This window comes from Anolis sagrei, chromosome 9, assembly GCF_037176765.1.
Source record: "Anolis sagrei isolate rAnoSag1 chromosome 9, rAnoSag1.mat, whole genome shotgun sequence".
NCBI classification, from domain to species: domain Eukaryota; kingdom Metazoa; phylum Chordata; class Lepidosauria; order Squamata; family Dactyloidae; genus Anolis; species Anolis sagrei.
In genome coordinates, this window is record NC_090029.1 from 32,543,480 (window position 1) to 32,561,855 (window position 18,376).

Sequence of the window (18,376 nt, forward strand, 5' to 3'; positions counted from 1 at the left end):
AGAGCATGGGGAGCATGACTTCCCTGGATCTAGACACTATGCTCCTCTTGATGCAGGCCAAAATCCCATTGGCTTTTTGGCCTGCATCAAGAGGAACCTAGTGTCTAGATGTAGGGAAGTCATGCTCCCCATGCTTTATTCTGCCTTGGTTAGGCCACACCTGGAATATTGTGTCCAATTCTGGGCACCACAATTCAAGAGATATTGACAAGCTGGAATGTGTCCAGAGGAGGGTGACTAAAATGATAAAAGGTATAAGCTTATACTGAAGTATAAGCCTAATTTTTCAGCCCCCTTTTTTGCTGAAAAAGCTCCCCTCGGCTTATACTTGAGTCAAGGTTATTTATTTATCGATATATATATATAAATGCTCTGTGGGTAATGAGTTCCTTAAAAACAAAAGAACCAATGAACGAAATTTGGCAACCAAACGTCTTCCAATACAAGGAGTGACTATCACTCAAAAATTATGATTTTGTCATTTGGGAGTTGTAGTTTGCTGGGATTTATAGTTCACTTATAATCAAAGAGCATTCTGAACTCCACCAACAATGGAATTGAACCAGTGGTGATCGGCACACTGGGTATAGTGCCTAAAGACCTTGGCCTGCACTTAAACACAATAGGTGCTGACAAGATTACTATCTGCGAGCTGCAAAAGGCCACCTTACTGGGATCTCCACACATTAATTGCCGATACATCACTCAGTCCTACACACTTGAGAAGTGTCCGACGTGTGATCCAGTACAACAGCCGGCAAAGTGATCTTGTCTGCTGTGGACTCATCTTGTGCTTCAAATAATAATAATAATAATTATTATTATTATTATTAGAAACACCACAAGATGATGATGATGATGATGATGATTATTATTATTATTATTATTATTATTATTGTTATTATTGTTATTATTATTACACTGTGGAATTAATCCAGTTGAACACCAAGTTAGCTGCCATGGCTCAATGCTATGGAATCATTGAAGTTGTAAGGAGACCCCGGTGGTGCAATGGGTTAAACCTTTGTGCTGGCTGAACTGCTGACCGAAACGTCGGTGGTTCGAATTCAGAGAGCGGGATGAGCTCCCATCTGTCAGCTCCAGCTTCCCATGCGAGGACATGAGAGAAGCCTCCCCACAAGATGGTAAAACATCCAGACATCACCTGGGCAATGTCCTTGCAGATGGCCAATTCTCTCACACCAGAAGCGACTTGCAGATTTCAAGTCGTGCCTGACATTTAAAAAATTGGAGTTGTCATTTTATCAGGGTTATTTTTTTTTTGCCTTCTCTGCCAAAGAGTGCTTATGCCTCACCAAACTATAAACCCCAGAATTTCATAGAATTTAGCCAGTGCAGTTTAAAAGGAGTCAAACTGCATTAATTCTACAGTGTAGATGCATGGAGCAATAGAACTGCTGGAAAAGAGATTCCAATAAACATCAGAAGGATCTCCCTGATGGTAAACGCTGTTGGATTTAAACATTCAGGGTACTTTGAAGCTCTCTTGCAATCTCTCTTTGGTCAGGCGGTGCTTTGTGTGTATTTGTATGGAATGGAACTATGGTACGAACTAGTCACTCACTTCACACTTTCCTTTACACAATACCTATGAAAGATAACAGCCAGGATATCTCCTCTTTATCTGAAAGGACATGGAAAAAGCTCCACTGCTGGACTTGCATTGCCTGCTGCCCTTGGTTTGTGCCTTTTCAGTCGACCTTGGAAGCGGCCACTCTAGTGCCTGGGCAAGCCCTCCTCTCCGAAAATGCCTTAAGTAAAGCCATTAGGACAAAATATAACCCTGATCCTACTCCATAAAGCAGTGTTTCTCAACCTGGGGGTCGGGACCCCTGGAGGGGTCGCGAGAGGGTGTCCGAGGGGTCGCCAAAGACCATAAGAAAACACAGTATTTTCTCTTGGTCATCTGGGTTACGTTTGGAAAGTTAGGTCCTAATTCTACTGTTGGTGGGGTTCAGAATGCTCTTTGACTGTAGGTGAACTATAAATCCCAGCAACTACAACTCCCAAATGCCAAGATCTATTTCACCCAAACTCCTCTAGAGTTCACATTTGGGCATATTGATTATTTGTGCCAAATTTGGTCCTGATCCATCATTGTTTGAGTCCACAGTTGTAGGTGACTACAACTCCCAAATTCAAGATCCATGCCCACCAAACCTTGCTAGTGTTTCATGTTGGTCATGGGAGTCCTGTGTGCCAAGATTGGTTCAGTTCCATCATTGGTGGAGATCAGAATGCTCTTTGATTGCAGATTAACTATACATCCCAGAAAGTACAACTCTCAAATGATAAAACCAGTCCCTGCCCCAACCCCACTAGTATCCAAATTTGGGCATATTGGGTATTTGTGCCAAATTTGGTCCAGTGAATGAAAATACATCCTGCTGCATATTGGATATTTACATTACGATTCATAACAGTAGCAAAATTACATTTATGAAGTAACAATGAAAATAATTTTATGGTTGGGGGGTCACCACAACATGAGGAACTGTGTTAAGGGGTCACGGCATTAGGAAGGTTGAGAAACACTGCCATAAAGGGAAGGATTGGGAAATGCTTATGCGTTGAGGAAGCCAAAGCGTGCCGTGAACAGACTGGCAATCAGTCTTCTTCAGGGTTTCTTAAATTAGGATCTTCTGCCCTGCCACTTCCCAACAACCGTACACCGCCTACCCAAATTGGCTCACGCTTCTCACAGGTGAATGCAATGCACCTTAAGGTGGATAAGACATTAATCTCTATGCCAGGCATGGGCAAACTTTCTAACCTGGGGCCGCATGCTAGTACTCCCTGCGAGGAGGACTGGCTGACCAGTGATGGATGGAAGGAAGGAAGGAGAAAGAGGGAGAGAGGGAAGGAGGGAGGAAAGAGGGAAGGAAGGAAAGACAAAAGGGAAGGAAGGGTGGAAGGGAAGGATGTAAGGAAGGAAGGGACGGATAAAGGAAAGAGGAAGGGGGAAAAGGAAGGAGAAAGGGGGAGAGAGGGAGGAAAGAGGGAAGGAAGGAAGGAAGGAAGAGTGGAAGGATGGAAGGAGAAAGAGGAGGGAGGGAAGAAAGGAGGAAAGAGGGAAGGAAGGAAAGACAAAAGGAACAGAAAGAAAGAAAGGATGTAAGGAAGGAAGGGAAGGATAAAGGAAAGAGGGAGGGAGGGGAGGAAGGGAGGAAAAAGAGGGAGAGAAAGAGGAAAGAGGGACGAAAGGGTGGAAGGAGAAAGAGGGAAAAAGGGAAGGAGGGAGGAAAGAGGGAAGGAAGGAATGACAAAGGGACAGAAGGAAGGGAAGGATGTAAGGAAGGAAGGGAAGGAGAAAGGAAAGAGGGAGGGAAGGAGGAGAGAGAGGGGGAGAGAGAGGAAAGAGGGAGAGAGAGAGGAAAGAAGGAGGAAAGACAAAAGGGAAGAAGGGAAGGAAGGGTAGAAGGGAAGGATGTAAGGAAGGAAGGGAAGGATAAAGGAAAGAGGGAGGGAGGGAGGAGAAAGAGTGAGAGAGAGAAGAGAGAGGAAAGAGGGAAGGGAGGAAAGACAAAAGGGAATAAGGGGAGGAAGGGTAGAAGGGAAGGATGTAAGGAAGGAAGGGAAGGATAAAGGAAAGAGGGAGGGAGGAGAAAGAGTGAGAGAGAGAAGGAGAGCGGAAAGAGGGAAGGAAAGAAAGACAAAAGGGAAGGAGGGAAGGAAGAGTGGAAGGGAAGGATGTAAGGAAGGGAAGGATAAAGGAAAGAGGGAGGGAGGGAGGAGAAAGAGTGAGAGAAAGAAGGAGAGCGGAAAGAGGGAAGGAAAGAAAGACAAAAGGGAAGGGTGGAAGAAGAGTGGAAGGTAAGGATTTAAGGAAGGGAGGGATAAAGGAAAGAGGGAGGGAAGGGAGGGAAGAAGGAAGGAGAGAGAGGGAGAGAGGGAAGGGTGGAAGGAGAAAGAGGAATGGAAGAGGGAGGGAAGGAAAGAGAGAAGGAAGGAAAGACAAAAGGGAGGGAAGAAGGGAAGGATGAAAGGTGGAAGGGAAAGGAAAGGAAGAGGAAGGAAGGAAGGGCAGAAGGAAGGACGAAAGGGTGGAAGGGAAGAAGAAAGAGGGAGGGAAGGAGGAAGGAAGGAAAAAGAGGATAGGATGATGAGAGAGAGGAGGGCCTGTGTAAAGAGCCTAAGGGGCTGCATCCGGCCTGGGTTTGCCCATACCTGCCTATGCCATTTCAATTGCTAATGCACAATATGTGCCCGTTCAAACTGTGTTGGGATATTCACTCCCACATCTTTAGCCAGCATAGCCAACAATGAGAGATAACATAAAACTGGGATCCAACAACATTTGGAGGACAGCATGTTGCTCACCTTGGGCTCAAGTCTGTACATGAAGTTATTTTAATAGATGCTGTCATAGTGAACTGTTGCAAAATTGGCAACACTGCCAATATCCCAAAAGGCACACCCAATGCATACATTGAGGGGCCCGGCCTTTCTACAGTACGTCAGTGCTCTTCTCCCATAGTCACAACACATCCCACTTCCCAGTAATGAAACCATATCCAACCTTCGAACTGTCAAGAGAGCTAGTTACCATGGAAAGCCCTTGTTGCATGCTCACTTGAGAGGACATGCAAGAGACACCATTGGGTTTTACTTCTGGTGAATGAGAATCATAGAATCAAAGAGTTGGAAGAGACCTCCTGGGCCATCCAGTCCAACCCCATTCTGCCAAGAAGCAGGAATATTGCATTCAAATCACCCCTGACAGAAGGCCATCCAGCCTCTGTTTAAAAGCTTCCAAAGAAGGAACCTCCACCACACTCCGGGGCAGAGAGTTCCACTGCTGAACGGCTCTCACAGTCAGGAAGTTCTTCCTCATGTTCAGATGGAATCTCCTCTCTTGTAGTTTGAAGCCATTGTTCCATGTCCTAGTCTGCAAGGAAGCAGAAAACAAGCTTGCTCCCTCCTCCCTGTGGCTTCCTCTCACATATTTATACATGGCTATCATATCTCCTCTCAGCCTTCTCTTCTTCAGGCTAAACATGCCCAGCTCCTTAAGCCACTCCTCATAGGGCTTGTTCTCCAGACCCTTGATCATTTTAGTCACCCTCCTCTAAACACATTCCAGCTTGTCAACATCACTCTTGAATTGTGGTGCCCAGAATTGGACACAATATTCCAGGTGTGGTCTAACCAAAGCAGAATAGAGGGGTAGCATTGCTTCCCTAGATCTAGACACTAGGCTCCTATTGATACAGGCCAAAATCCCATTGGCTTTTTTTGCCGCCACATCACATTCCTGGCTCATGTTCACCTTCCTCCCCACGAGGACTCCAAGATCTTTTTCACACGTCCTGCTCTCGAGCCAGGCATTGTCCCCCATTCTGTATCTTTGCATTTCGTTTTTCCTGCCAAAGTGGAGTATCTTGCATTTGTCACTGTTGAACTTCATTTTGTTAGTTTTGGCCCATCTCTCTAATCTGTCAAGATCGTTTTGAATTCTGCTCCTGTCCTCTGGAGAGTCTGAGATCTTGCTATACCAGGCATCGGCAAAATTTTGGACTTCAACTCCCACAATTCCTAACTTGATTGAACGCATTTCTAGATATTCCTAGAGATGTTTTCTCTCTTGAAATTTCCAAGACTTGGAACAGGACTGAGGACCCACAGATGACTAGAAAGAGCAATTTAAGCAAGCCCATTAATACACAGTCCAACAAATATTTTTTTTCTTAATGTTTTAGACCTTTTCTTGGGGTTATTTAGGGCACTGATTCAGAAAGTTGCATTGGATAGACCATATCATCTCTAGTTTCTTAGATATGGTTATTATGGTTTTCTATAGCAAGCAGATGGCAACATTCACATCTGTCTCCAACAGGGGAATTCCAGACATGAAATAATCAGAGCCAGCTAACACCCCCAGGCAGGAATCAACCAGACATTGAAGCTGCAAGGCCATTCAAAGCTAATCTATTTATTTGTTTACATTATTTCTACCTCACTCATATCAGCCCGAAGGCAACTCAGGGCGGGGAACAAGTTGGCACAATTCGATGCCATATATAAAATACATACATTAATAAAAAATAGAAAAAACACCACAAAGCACTGAGCTTGTTGATCGAAAGGTCACAGGTTCGATTCCGGGTAGCGGCGTGAGCTTCTGCTGTCAGCCCTAGCTTCTGCCAACCTAGCAGTTCGAAAACATGCAAATGTGAGTAGATCAATAGGTACCGCTCCGGCTGCAAGGTAACGACGCTCCATGCAGTCATGCCAGCCACATGACCTTGGAGGTGTCTACGGACAACGCTGGCTCTTCGGCTTAGAAATGGAGATGAGCACCACACCCCAGAGTCAGACATGACTGGACTTAATGTCAGGGGACTACCTTTACCTTAAACACTAAAAAAAATAATAAAACTATGTCTTCATAGGGTTGTTGTAGATTTTTCGGGCTATATGGCCATGTTCTAGAGCAGTGTTTCTCAACCTGGGGGTCGGGACCCGTGAGGGAGTCGCGAAGGGGTGTCAGAGGGGTCGCCAAAGACCATCAGAAAACACAGTATTTTCTGATGGTCATGAGGATTCCATGTGGGAAGTTTGAGCCAATTCTATTGTTGGTGGAGTTCAGAATGTTCTTTGATTGTAATGAACTATAAATCCCAGTAACTACAACTCCCAAAAGTCAAGGTCTATTTTCCCCAGGCTCCACCAGTGTTCACATTTGGGCATATTGAGTATTTGTGCCAAGTTTGGTCCAGATCCACCATTGCGTGACTCCACAGTGCTCTCTGGATAGAGGTGAACTACAACTCCCAAACTCAAAGTCAATGCCCACCAAACCCTTCCAGTGTTTTCCGTTGGTCATGGGAGTTCTGTGTGGCAAATTAGGTTCAAATCCATCGCTGGTGGAGTTCAGAATGCTCTTTGATTATAGGTGAACTATAAATCCCAGCAACTACAACTCCCAAATTACAAAATCAATCCTCCTCCAACCCCACTAGCATTTACATGTGGGTGCATTGGGTATTTGTGCCCAGTTTGGTCCAGTGAATGAAAATACATCTTGCATATCGGATATTTACATTATGATTTATTACAGTAGTAAAATGACTGTTATGAAGTAGCAAGAAAACAATGTTATGGTTGGGGGTCACCACAACATGAGGGACTGTATTAAGGGGTCACGGCATTAGGAAGGTTGAGAACCACTGTTCTAGAGGCATTCTTTGACGTTTCACCTGCATCTATGGCAAGCATCCTCAGGCGAAACGTCAGGAGAGAATGCCTCTAGAACATGACCATATAGCCCGAAGAAACCTACAACAACTCAGTGATTCCAGCCATGAAAGCCTTCGACAGACAATACATATGTCTTCATAGCTTTTTTAATCAAGGTGATTAATTGCAACATTCACGCTTGCCTCCAACAGACAAGAGTTCTTTCTCCCACTCCAGGCATTCCATAGATCAGTGCTTCCCAACCTTCTGAATGCCGTGACCCCTTAATACAGTTCCTCGTGTTTTGGTGACCCCCAACCATAACATTATTTTCATTGCTACTTCATAACTGTAATATTGCTACTGTTATGAATCGTAATGTGGGGTTGGGGGTGGGATTGATTTTGTCATTTGGGAGTTGTAGTTGCTGGGATTTATAGTTAACCTATAATCAAAGAGCATCCTGAACTCCACCAACGATGGAATTGAACCAAACTCGGCACACAGAACTCTCATGACCAACAGAAATTAGTGGAAGGATTTGGTGTGCATTGACCTTCAGTTTCGGAGTTGTAGTTCACCTACATCCAGAGAGGATGGTGGATTCAAACAATGATGGATCTGGACCAAACTTGACACCGATACTCAATATGCCCAAATGTGAACTCTGGTGGAGTTTGGGGAAAATAGACCTTGACATTTGGAAGTTGTGGTTGTTGGGATTTCTAGTTCACCTACAATCAAAGAACCCTCTATACCCCACCAATTATAGAATTGAGTGAAACTTCCTACACAGATCACCCATGGCCAACAGAAAATATTGTGCTTTCTGATGGTCTTTGGCGACCCCTCTGACACCCCTTCGCGACCCCCCCAGGGGTCCCGACCCCCAGTTGAGAAACACTGCCATAGATATATAAACCCCACTTTCCTAGTTTGCAACAGACCTCACAACCTCTGAGGGTGCCTGCCATAGATGTGGGCGAAACGTCAGGAGAGAATGCTTCTGGAGCATGGCCATACAGCCCGGAAAACAGCAACCCAGTGATTCTGGCCATGAAAGCCTTCGACCACACCGTCGCCATATGTTTTGTATCTCAAAAAGTAGAGCTGATAGAAGGAAACGGGTGCCATTTTTTTGGAATCAGCAGGTCAAATCTATTCAGACCACTGAGAGGTCACACTTGGCCTTTTCACTTCAACCAGTTCATTAAGGTGGCACTTTCTTCCTCCCAGCAAAGGTCAGCCTCATCCTAGAGCTGCATATTTGGAAGCAAACTGGACTCTGCTCCGTAAGGCTTGTTCCAGCTAAATGTGCACAGAACTGAAAGCTCACAGCAGAATCCTCCTGAGAAGCGAGACTCACAGAATTAGGCTCAGGAAGCCCGTATGAAATTGCAGCCTTAGTGCTACAGCACTCAATTGAAAGCAGGGAAAAATCTAGTGTGCTGCAATAGTTAAAATATTCCAATGCAATTGGTTCACGTTTCTGTGAAATGACCCTAGGCCAGTGTTTCTCAACCTGGGGGTCGGGACCCCTGAGGGGGTCGCGAAGGGGTGTCAGAAGGGTCACCAAAGACCATAAGAAAACCCAGTATTTTCTGATGGCCATGGGGATTCCATGTGGGAAGTTTGACCCAATTCTATTGTTGGTGGAGTTCAGAATGTTATTTGATTGTAAGGTAAAGGTAAAGGTAGTCCCCTGACATTAAGTCCAGTCATGTCTGACTCTGGGGTGTGGTGCTCATCTCCATTTCTAAGCCGAAGAGCCAGCGTTGTCCGTAGACACCTCCAAGGTCATGTGGCCGGCATGACTGCATGGAGCGCCGTTACCTTCCCGCCGGAGCGGTACCTATTGATCTACTCACATTTGCATGTTTTCGAACTGCTAGGTTGGCAGAAGCTAGGGCTGACAGCGGAAGCTCACGCCGCTCCCCGGAATCAAACCTGCGACCTTTCGATCAACAAGCTCAGCAGCTCAGTGCTTTAACCCACTGTGCCACCGGGGGCTCCATTATTTGATTGTAATTAACTATAAATCCCAGCAACTACAACTCCCAAATGTCAAGATCTATTTTCCCCAGACTCCACCAGTGTTCACATTTGGGCATATTGAGTATTCATGCCAAGTATGGTCCAGATCCACCATGGCATGAGTCCACAGTGCTCTCTGGATATAGGTGAACTACAACTCCCAAACTCAAGGCCAATGCCCATCAAACCCTTCCAGTGTTTTCCATTGGTCATGAGAGCCAAGTTTGGTTCAAATCCATTGCTGGTGGAGTTCAGAATGCTCTTTGATTATAAATGAACTATAAATCCCAGCAACTACAACTCCCAAATTACAAAATCAATTCTCCCCCAAGCCCACTAGCATTCACATTTGGGTGTATTGGGTATTTGTGCCCAGTTTGGCCCAGTGAATGAAAATGCATCCTGCATATCAGATATTTACATTATGATTTAGAACAGTAGCAAAATGACTGTTATGAAGTAGCAATGAAAACAATATTATGGTTGGGGGTCACCACAACATGAGGGACTGGATTAAGGGGTCACGGCATTAGGAAGGTTGAGAAACACTGCCCTAGGCTATTCATGCACTCTCAAACTAAGGGCCCATCCACACAGTACCTTTTTCTCTTGAGCTCCAGGTACTAAATGGCCAAACGACATCCCCTGAAAACATGGAGGAATTGCTACAAAGCGCTAAAAATGAGAGATTTTCAGTTGCTGGAATATCCCGATTCTGGCCAGAAAATGCCGATATTCAATCTCTGTGTATCCATACACTTGGAAAATACAGGATTTTTTATGTTGGTTCGTTCCCTGTTGGGTTTCATCCCTGAACTACACCAGTCTTTGTGTCATCAAGTTTCTAGTCCTCAATGAGTAGCTAGGCTAGAGACAGGGTTAAGCTGAGGGAATGCATGTTTTCCCAAAAGGTCTTTGCCTTTCTTCTCTGCTAACCACTCTCTCCTCCCACTTTGATGATGTATTAATGGAATTTCTGTGAGGGAACTTCCTCTTAAGTTTAAACTGCACTGAGTTGACCATATGGTCTCCAACACTTTAGATTCTTTTCCTTTCTCCCTATGAGGATGCATATTTTGCCTCTCTTTAGGCAAAATGTAGCTGCATGGACCGGGCTGTGGCACAGCTAGCTGATAGCCAGCTGTATCAAATCACTACTGACCGAGAGGTCATGAGTTCAAAGCCAGCCTGGGTTGGAGTGAGCTTCCGGCCATTAGTCTAGCTTGCTGTCGACCTATGCAGCCCGAAAGACAGTTACATCAGTCAAATAGGAAATTTAGGTACCGCTTTATGCGGGGAGGCTAATTTAATTAATTTACAACGTCATAAAACCTTTTAATAATGTGCAGAAGAATGAGGAAGTACACCATCAAAGGACTCGGTGTCACAAATGGACAGTGAAGCGGCAGTTCCCCCAGTTGCCAGAATTTAGCTGGAATCGAGCATAACCTCATGAAATCGGAAAAGCTGGAATGTTAACTAATTTACAATGCTATAAAACCTTCCAGCAGTGTACAGAAGAATGAGGAAGTACTCCATCAAAGGACTCGATATCACAAATGGACGGTTTAGCGGCAGCTCCCCCAGTGGCCAGAATTGAGCATCACCTCATGAAGCTGGAAAAGCTGGAATGTTAACTAATTTACAATGCCATAAAACCTTCCAGCAGTGTACAGAAGAATGAGAAAGTACTCCATCAAAGGACTCGATGTCACAAATGAACAGTGAAGCGGTAGCTCCTCCTGTGGCTGAAATCGAGCATACCCTCATGAAGCCGGAAAAGCTGGAATGTTAAATTGCCTCTGTGTCTGTCTATATATGTTGTATGTCTGATTGGCATTGAATGTTTACCATGTATATGTGCATTGTAATCCGCCCTGAGTCCCCTGCGGGGTGAGAAGGGTGGAATAGAAATACTGTAAATAAATAATAAATAAATAATGAATATTTTTTTCCTTCTTTAGAAGATGAGATTTAGTAAACTAGTTAGTTCGAAGACTTTTCTATCAAGAATGTATTTTTTACTTCAATAATTATTTTTGAACTTAATGTTTGGATTCTGCGGTCCTGAGCCATCCTAAGAAACAGAAGCCTTTGCTTGCTCACCACACATAAGTTTCTACTGGTTATGGAGTTTACTCCTAGTACTCTGCTATATATTGCTGGAATTGCCCCAATTGAGAGTCATTTTTGAGCCTAACAGCTCAGATTCCCCAAAATTCCCAGATTATGTCAGTTCCTGATTGGGTGTATCCTAAAAACATGGCAACTGTTGACTGGAGGGCGAAAACTTTATTCTGGGAAGACAAACTTCATCCTCCACGCATTTAAATGAAGTTTGAGACACACAAACAAAGGTTTTGCTAAAAGCAACAAGGAACAGACATACATTTATTTATTATTTACGGCATTTCCACCTCGCCTTTCTCAACCTCGGAGGGGACTCAAGGTGGCTTTGCAACATAGGAAGCTATTTGATGCCATTGAAAACAATGGAAAGTTACAATAAATATTTAACATAGGATTATAAAATATTTTATTTATTTTATTTTATTTCGGTTGCTTCTACCCCGCCCTTCTCACCCCGGGGGGGACTCAGGGCGGCTTACAAAAGCGAGGCACAATTCGATGCCCGCAACACAACAGCATAGGACAATAATAACAGTTAACACAATACTTTTAGCAATAACAGTTAACAAAAACAATAATTATTATCTGCAGAAACAACCATAAAACCAATAAAAGCAATGAAAGCAATAAAAACAATACAAACCTCATTAATAGTCAGCGTTTCAGGGTCTCATAGTTTAAGTTCCAATTTCCACTAACTTGTGGGTCCTGTCCATCTGGTTTCCATATCTAATTGTCAGGGTGTCCAAAGGCCTGGTCCCACAACCACGTCTTTACCTTCCTCCTGAAGGCAAGGAGGGATGCTGATGCCCTGATTTCCCCCGGGAGTGAGTTCCACAGGTGGGGGGCCACCACTGAGAAGGCCCTGCTCCTCATCCCCACCAGCCTCACTTGTGATAGTGATAAAATACATAGGATTATAGATTACAGAACAACATAGGATTATGTAAAACCCAGGAACACCACCCCAGTTTTCCCAGGCACAAGTACATGACCAAACCTGTCGAGACAGATGGCCATGCAGGGTAAGGGGAAGAGGGGAAAAAACGGAATAATAATAATTATAAAGAAATACAATATGTATAAGTGGATAAAAGGTGTGTGATAGAGTTATATGTAGCATAAGTTGTAATGGAAATTTAAAAATAATGATAAGAAATAGGATTAAAGATGTTTTTGATGTTTATTTACTGTTAGATTGTATATAACATGACATACTCTTTTGTCTAAGATACTGTAAAAAGAAAGAAGAATGTATGCTTATACATTTTGTTGGACAAATTTATAAATAAAACCTTAAAAAAATTTTTTTTAAAAGAACAACATAGGATTATGTATAACCCAGGAACACCACCCCGGTTTTCCCAGACACAAGTGCATGACCAAACCTGTCGAGACAGATGGCAATGCAGTCTCTGAATGATGATAATAATGACAAAGTTCTGTTCCTGGCTTGAAAGCATCCCTTCCTGTTTAATAGTGCAGTCCTGGCTTTGAAAGCAGTGGTCCTACTCTTCAAACTTTGTTTGCGTGCCATTAAACGTGTAGAGGACCAAGTTACTCTTGCCAGGACAAAGTTTTCTCACTCTAGTCAACTTTCACCATCTTTTCAGGATAAAAGCAATGAGTAACAGATATGTATCACCCAGAAACAAAACCCAAATGAACAATGAGCATATTCACATTTGAACATTTGAAAAAAAGCCAAATTTTCAGGTGGACATCCCACAGCGGCCATCTTGCAGGTTTCGAAATGCCATAACAAAACGGCAAGTCTGGATGTCACAGGCAGAAATACTGGGACCAATAGGTCTGTGTGCAGACTTGAAATCAGGTCCTGGGATTTTTTGCCCCTTATGGAAAACCTGCAATTTGGTGCTGTCTGGAAGCGCCCTAAGTTACTACACATAGTACTGAAAAGGTAAATTACTGGTGATGACAAAAGGTCTGTGTATGCCACCTGGAGAACAGGTAGGACATAAAGGGAAATTTTTAAAAAATGGAACTGGCACCTGTGTCAATCTTGGCAAACAAAAGTATTGTGTGGACTTGTTTACTTCCTCTTTCTATCTCATTACATTTGCATCCCCAAGTTGCTTCTGGTTGCTTCTAGTGGGAATCCCACTGGAGAAATGTAGCACACACAAATACCTGGGAGTCACCCTTGACTGTGCTCTGACCTACAAGAAGTATTTCTTGACTACCAAGCAAAAAGTGGGCGCTAGAAACAATATCATACAGAAGCTGACTGGCACAACCTGGGGACCACAACCAGACACAGTGAAGACATCTGCCCTTGCGCTTTGCTACTCTGCTGCTGAGTATGCATACCCAGTGTGGAACACATCCCACCATGTTAAAAAAGTGGACGTGGCTCTTAATGAGACACGTTGCATTATCACAGGATATCTACGCCCAACACCACTGGAGAAATTACACTATTTAGCCAGTATTGCACCACCTGACATCCATCAGGGAGTAGCAACCAATAGTGAAAGGACCAAGGCAGTGACATATCCGGCCCACCCCCTGTTTGGATATCAGCCGGCACACCAATGCCTTAAATCAAGAAATACTTTTCCAAGATCTACAGAGATACTCACAGGAACACCTCAGCAAGCGAGAGTCCAAAAGTGGCAGGCTCAAACCCGGAACCTCAACCCATGGCTGATACTGAATGAGAGACTCCCTCCTGGGCACACATAAGGCTGGGCGACTTGGAAGGCACTGAACAGATTGCGCCCTGGCATCATGAGATACAGAGCCAAACTTAAGAAATGGGGCCACAAAGTGGAGTCCATGACATTTGAGTGTGGAGAAGAGCAAATACAGACCACCTACTACAATGCAAGCTGAGCCCTGCCACATGCACAATGGAGGACCTTCTTATAGCAACACCAGAAGCACTCCAAGTGGCCAGTTAGTGGTCAAAGGACATTTAGTATAATGCCAAGTTCTAAAACTTTGTGTTCTTTAAAAATCCATTACAATTGTACCTTCAGTTCACTTCTGATACGATAAATATATATGAACATTGGGCACATCTCTGATTTGTACCTTCCCCAAATGCTGAGTTGGATTTAGTCGCTTTCAAAACAATGGGCAACTGGAAGGTCAACTGTTCAGGCGACCACCCTAAAATATTGTGCTATGCGCCACCAGATGTTTGCAACAATAGAAGGTGAACATATCAAAGTTTTTTTCCCCCCAGAGTTGTTCAGTAATAGTTTGGCATTGCCTTCCTCTAGGGCTGAGGCTAGATCTGCACTGCCATACCACCCAGATTCAGTACTGTCCCCGAGTTACAAACACCCACTTTACAAATGACTCCCAGTTAAGAAAAGGGAGTGAGACATCATTCCTTGGGTATGTATTTCCCTGATGAGTCCACGCAATGGGACCTGGCTGGTTCAGAGTTTAGTGCAGGCATGGGCAAACTTGGGCCTTCCTTCCAGGTGTTTTGGACTTCAATTCCCACCATTCCAAACAGCTTCAGGCCCCGCTTAAGTGGCTGGGGGGGGGGGGGGAAAGGAAGGGTCCTGAGGCTGTTAGGAATGGTGAGAGTTGAAGTCCTAAACACCTGGAGCAGGGCTGTAGCCAGAAAAAAATTTCGGGGAGGGTTGAAAATTTCGGGGGGGGGGGGGGTTGAAAATTTTGGGGGAGGGGGGGGGTTGAAACCGGCCTCCTACCTCACGCTGAAGCAAAGAGCACAGCCGGGGGCAGAGCAATCTTCAATAGTCTGCAGCTCAACTCCTGTAAACCACCTCCACCAAGTCTGGTCTCCTTAATGAGAGCATTCAACACACACACACCCAACTTGGTTGCTTCACTACATCGGCTATGGCTGCAAGTAATGACAGTGTGAATAAATTGTCAATCTATGCTTGAGATAGTGCTTACAGTTCTGGAGGAACTCTTAATTTTTTGCATCTCATAGACTTAGCATGGGAATTTGGTTAACCAGTTAAAATTCATGAGTAAGCCAGGTTTTTTTAAAAAAATCTGAAACATTTCGGGGGGGGGGTTGAACCCCTAAAACCACCCCCTTGCTACAGGCCTGGATGTCCGAAGTTTGCCCATGCCTGCTTGAGCACTTCTCAGGAAGGTCTCCCATCAAGTGGAGAGGCTTCCCCACGACTTAGTCTTTTGACCCTTCTCTCCGCCAGCCAAGCCCAATGTATGGCCAGCTCTTAAGTGAATCTCAATGAGGAATCCACAGGATGGGAACCTGGCAGGTGAGGGGGGAAAGGAAGGGGCCTGAGGCTCTTAGGAATGGTGGGAGTTGCAGTCCAAAACACCTGGAAGGCTCAAGTTGGAGACCTGGCTGATGCAGTCTGGCACAGGCATGGGTGAACTTGGCCCCTCCAAGTATTTTGGACTGCAGCTCCCACCCTTCCTAACAGCCCCAGGTCCCTTCCTCCCCCCTGCCCCCCCCCCACCAGCCACAGTCCAAAACACCTGGAGGAAAGGCCCACGTTTGCCCATGCCTGCTTGAGCACTTCTCAGGGAGGTCTTCCATCAAGTGGAGAGGCTTCCCCACTGCTTAGTCTCCCAATGTACCCAGAAAGGGAAGAAGAAGGCGGCATGCTCGAGCAGCAGCTGGACCTTTCCATTTCCCACTCCCCCATCTTTTGGCCCTTCTCTCCGCCAGCCAAGCCTAATGTATGGCCAGTTCAACGAGGAATCCACACGATGGGAACCTGGCAGGTGAGGGGGGAAAGGAAGGGGCCTGAGGCTCTTAGGAATGGTGGGAGTTGCAGTCCAAAACACCTGGAAGGCTCAAGTTGGGGACCTGGCTGATGCAGTCTGGCACAGGCATGGGCGAACTTGGGCCCTCCAAGTATTTTGGACTGCAGCTCCCACCCTTCCTAATAGCCCCAGGTCCCTTCCTCCCCCCCTCCCTCCCCCCAGCCACAGTCCAAAACACCTGGAGGAAAGGCCCAAGTTTGCCCATGCCTGCTTGAACGCTTCTCAGGGAGGTTTTCCATCAAGTGGAGAGGCTTCCCCACTGCTTAGTCTCCCAATGCACCCAGAAAGGGAAGAAGAAGGCGGTGTGCTCGAGCAGCAGCTGGACCTTTCCCTTTCCCACTCCCCCCATCTTTTGGCCCTTCTCTCCGCCAGCCAAGCCTAATGTATGGCCAGCTCAATGAGGAATCCACACGATGGGAACCTGGCAGGTGCTTAAGCAGCTGAGGGGGGAAAGGAAGGGGCCTGAGGTTGTTAGGAACGGTGGGTGTTGAAGTCCAAAACACCTGGAGGAAAGGCCCAAGTTTGCCCATGCCTGCTTGACCACTTCTCAGGGAGGTCTCCCACCAAGTGGGGAGGCTTCCCTTCTCCGTGCTCTCCCTCTGCGCCCAGAAAGGGAAGAAGAAGGCAGTGTGCTCGAGCAGCAGCTGCCCCTTTCCTTTCCCTTCCCTTCCCTTCTCCCCCCATCTTTTGGCCCTTCTCTCCACCAGCCAAGCCCAATGTATGGCCAGTTCAACGAGGAATCCACACGATGGGAACCTGGCAGGTGCTTAAGCAGCTGTGGGGGGAAAGGAAGGAGCCTGAGGTTGTTAGGAACGGTGGGTGTTGCAATCCAAAACACCTGGAAGGACCAAGTTTGCCCATACATGCCTGCTTGAGCACTTCTCAGGGAGGTCTCCCACCAAGGAGAGAGGCTTCCCCACTGCTTAGTCTCCCAATGCACCCAGAAAGGGAAGAAGAAGAAGGCGTGCTCGACCAGCAGCTGGACCTTTCCCTTCCCTTCCCTTCTCACCCCATCTTTTGGCCCTTCTCTCTGCCAGCCAAGCCCAATGTATGGCCAGCTCTTAAGCGAATCTCAATGAGGAATCCACACGATGGGAACCTGGCAGGTGAGGGGGGAAAGGAAGGGGCCTGAGGCTCTTAGGAATGGTGGGAGTTGCAGTCCAAAACACCTGGAAGGCTCAAGTTGGGGACCTGGCTGATGCAGTCTGGCACAGGCTCAAGCAGGCATGGGCAAACTTGGGCCTTTCCTCCAGGTGTTTTGGACTGGGGCTGGGGGGGGGGAGGGGGGAGGAAGGGGCCTGAGGTTGTTAGGAAAGGTGGGTGTTGCAGTCCAAAACACCTGGAAGGACCAAGTTTGCCCATGCCTGCTTGAGCACTTCTCAGGGAGGTCTCCCACCAAGTAGAGAGGCTTCCCCACTGCTTAGTCTCCCTCTGCGCCCAGAAAGGGAAGAAGCAGGCGGCGTGCTCGAGCAGAATCTGGACCTTCCCCGGCTCACTCACCCCATCTCCCGGTTCTTGTCTCCTCCGGGCAATCCCGCCTGCATTGCCGGGGGCGAGAGAGCGCTGGACAGCGGCGGGGTCTCTCCTCCGCCTCGCTCTCCTCCTCGGCAGGGAAAGGCGGGCGAGTCCCCACTTCGCACATCCCTCCGGGTGGAAAGGGGGACCTCCGGGTGGGTCGCCTTTCAGGGGCTTTTACATAAGAGCCGGTCCGGACGAGAAGGCTCTCTGCTTGGCTGCTTGGCTAGCGGACTCTTCTCCTTCTTCTCCTTCTTCGCTGGGGATCCAGCTCTGGACGAGGAGGAGCAAGAGGAGGCTTCAGGTCTCACCTTGACCCCACCTCTCTCTCTCTCTCTCTCTCTCTCTCTCTCTCTCTCTCTCTCTCTCTCTCTCTGCCTCCCTCCCACTTCCCTCTCTCTCTCTCTCTCTGTGATGATCTGCAGCCTCCTCCTCGGACACTCGCCCAATGCTGCTGCTGCTGATCAGACTCAGAGGCGGAAGGAGGTGTGGCTTGAGCAAAAGGCCCCGCCCCAGCTCCCACGTTCACCCCGCCCCCTCCCCTCCCCTTCTTTGGCAGCTGGACCCACGTGCGTTCCATAAAAGGTATGGCATCCCCTCCCCAAAATGCATGCACCCTTCACATCTTATTCTGAATCTCTTCTTTGCACTTCCCCCAAATTGCATGCACCCTGCACATCTTCTCATTCTGAAGATACGTTTTGAATTCCCTCCAATTGCATGCACCCTGCACTTCTCATTCTGAAGA

The 18,376-nt window shown here is 46.4% G+C and overlaps 1 protein-coding gene across 1 annotated transcript in view; it reads right to left on the bottom strand.

The window, feature by feature from the left end:
• Positions 1–18,085, bottom strand: part of HOMER2 (homer scaffold protein 2) — a 103,945-nt gene extending 85,860 nt beyond the window's left edge. Inside the window, exon 1 of the mRNA XM_060755224.2 lies at positions 17,614–18,085. Coding sequence (XP_060611207.2) covers positions 17,614–17,657 — 44 coding nt within the window. The 5' untranslated portion in view covers positions 17,658–18,085. The remainder of the gene's footprint in view (positions 1–17,613) is intronic.
• Between the last annotated feature and the right edge of the window lie 291 nt (positions 18,086–18,376).